Raw genomic sequence first — 2011 nt, 5'->3', positions numbered from 1 at the left:
ATTGCAACACAGAGGCAACCATACAGACCGTGTAACTTCCCAGCCCTTGCTCTCAGTCCCAAGTTGACCCAGACAGGGCTGGAAGCTGCAGCCTAAGGCACACTCTTCTGCAAGGTTCCCAGGGGACAGACTGATTAGAAAAGAAAAGGAGGCCTGTGGGGTCCTAGAGCAGTGCTGTCATGGAAGCCCGTAAAAGCGGCTTTGGTTAAAGACAAGGTGGAATGTCCCTGGTGAAGGTGCACACACTACCTTATTCTCCCTTCTCTAGGTGCCCTCATTGCCTGCCCTCCTGCCCACACTACTGTCTACTGCCTCTAACCAGTGTCACCATGCCTCGGGGGCAGAAGAGTAAGCTTCGTGCCCGTGAGAAACGCCGTCAGGCCCAGAGTGAAGCTCAGGGAGTCCAGGATGCTCAGGTCACTGCAGCAGCTGAAGAACAGCCCCTCACTTCCCTCTTTCCTCCTTTTGGTGGTAATGCTCAGAGCTCTTTAGCTGCTGGGTCAGGCAGAAAATCCCAGGGGCCCCATACAGCTCCATCCACTACTATTTCTGCAGGTGTTTCACACACAAGATCTGATGAAGGTGCTCACAGCCAAGACAAGGAAAGACCAAGCACTTCTCAGGCACAACCCAGCACGGATCATTACCGTAGAACCCCGCTGGATGACAAGGCAATTCTTTTGGTGCAATTCCTGTTGCGCAAGTACAACATAAGGGAGCCCATAACAAAGGAAGACATGATGAAGTATGTCATCAGGAAGCACAAGGAGCACTTTCAAGAAATCCTCAGGAAAGCCTCTGAGCTAATGGTGCTGGCCTTTGGCATTGAACTGAAGGAAGTCGACCCTACCAGGCACTGCTACGCCCTTGTCAGCAAATTTCAGCGCACCTATGATGACAGGCTGAGAGGTGAAGAGATCATGCCCAAGACAGGCCTTTTGATGACTATTCTTTGTGTGATCTTCATGAAGGGCAATTGTGCCACTGAAGAGGATATCTGGGAAGTACTTAATGTGATGGGGATATATGCTGAAAGGAAGCACCTCATCTATGGGGATCCCAAGAAGCTCATCACCCAAGATTTGGTGCAGGAAAGGTACCTGCAGTACCAGCAGGTGGCCAACAGTGATCCTCCACGCTTCGAGTTCCTGTGGGGCCCAAGAGCCCACGCCGAGACCAGCAAGATGAAAGTCCTTGAGTTTTTGGCCAAGATCCACGATACAGTCCCCAGTGCCTTCCCATCCTGGTATGAAGAAGCTTTGCGAGATGAGGAAGAGCGAACCCAAGCCAGATTTGCAGCTCTGCTTCGTACTGGTGCCCTGTCTAACGTGAGCCCCAGGGTCAATTTTGGCAGCTTCTTCCACCTGTAGTGAAACCTGAAGCACTTTCCTCACTTTGTGTTTGAAGTAGTGTGAGGGCTTAGGTAGTGCTAGAGGGAACATAGTGCATATCATTTGTTCTACATGAATAATTTATAATTTGTCTTTTGCTGTTCAAAGTTTTCCAATGTTTCTTTTTAAAAAGTTTAATTAGCTTCATAATATAAGTGTATGAATAATATTAGTTACATATTTAATGCTATTTATGAGGTTCAAGAGTAAGAGTTGTGCTATTTTATCAAACAAACTGGGTAATCTTCCATCTTATTTAATGACCTGGAACAAGAGAACACAGCATTGGAATAGCTATTTCCTTAAAATGTGAAGGAAATTAGCAACAAAATAGCTGGGATCAAAAAATAGAGAAAAAAGTAAAAGCCAATTTTTGTTTTTTCCTTATTCTTTGTCTTCTGCTGTTGTGCAAAATAAAAGTTATACACCTGAAATTGATTCATTTATTGAAGAATGTAAGAGAAAATGAACCTAATAAATTGCTTACTGGCCTTTCTAAAAATTTTTTTTATTCCTCAAACATTAACTGAACATCTTCTCTTTGGAGTGCACCACAGTAGTCCAGGGGATGGTAAGAAAAAGAAGACCAAGCCACCACCCAAAAAAGGAAGATGGTGAGA

At 45.5% G+C, this 2011-nt stretch overlaps 1 protein-coding gene across 1 annotated transcript; it reads left to right on the top strand.

The window, feature by feature from the left end:
- The first annotated feature begins 329 nt into the window (after positions 1–329).
- On the top strand, positions 330–1370 carry LOC122896692 (melanoma-associated antigen B10-like). The gene has a single exon (XM_044234751.1). It carries the CDS (start codon positions 330–332, stop codon positions 1368–1370), a length of 1041 nt encoding a protein of 346 aa, XP_044090686.1.
- The last annotated feature ends 641 nt before the right edge of the window (positions 1371–2011 follow it).

This window comes from Neovison vison, chromosome X (genome assembly GCF_020171115.1).
Source record: "Neovison vison isolate M4711 chromosome X, ASM_NN_V1, whole genome shotgun sequence".
NCBI lineage: Eukaryota > Metazoa > Chordata > Mammalia > Carnivora > Mustelidae > Neogale > Neogale vison.
Note: the sequence above shows the minus strand (reverse complement) of the source record. Positions and strands in the feature narration are given on the sequence as shown.

Coding starts and splice junctions, on each gene's coding strand:
- LOC122896692 (XM_044234751.1), top strand. CDS start 330: ATGCCTCGGGGGCAGAAGAGTAAGCTTCGTGCCCGTGAGAAACGCCGT.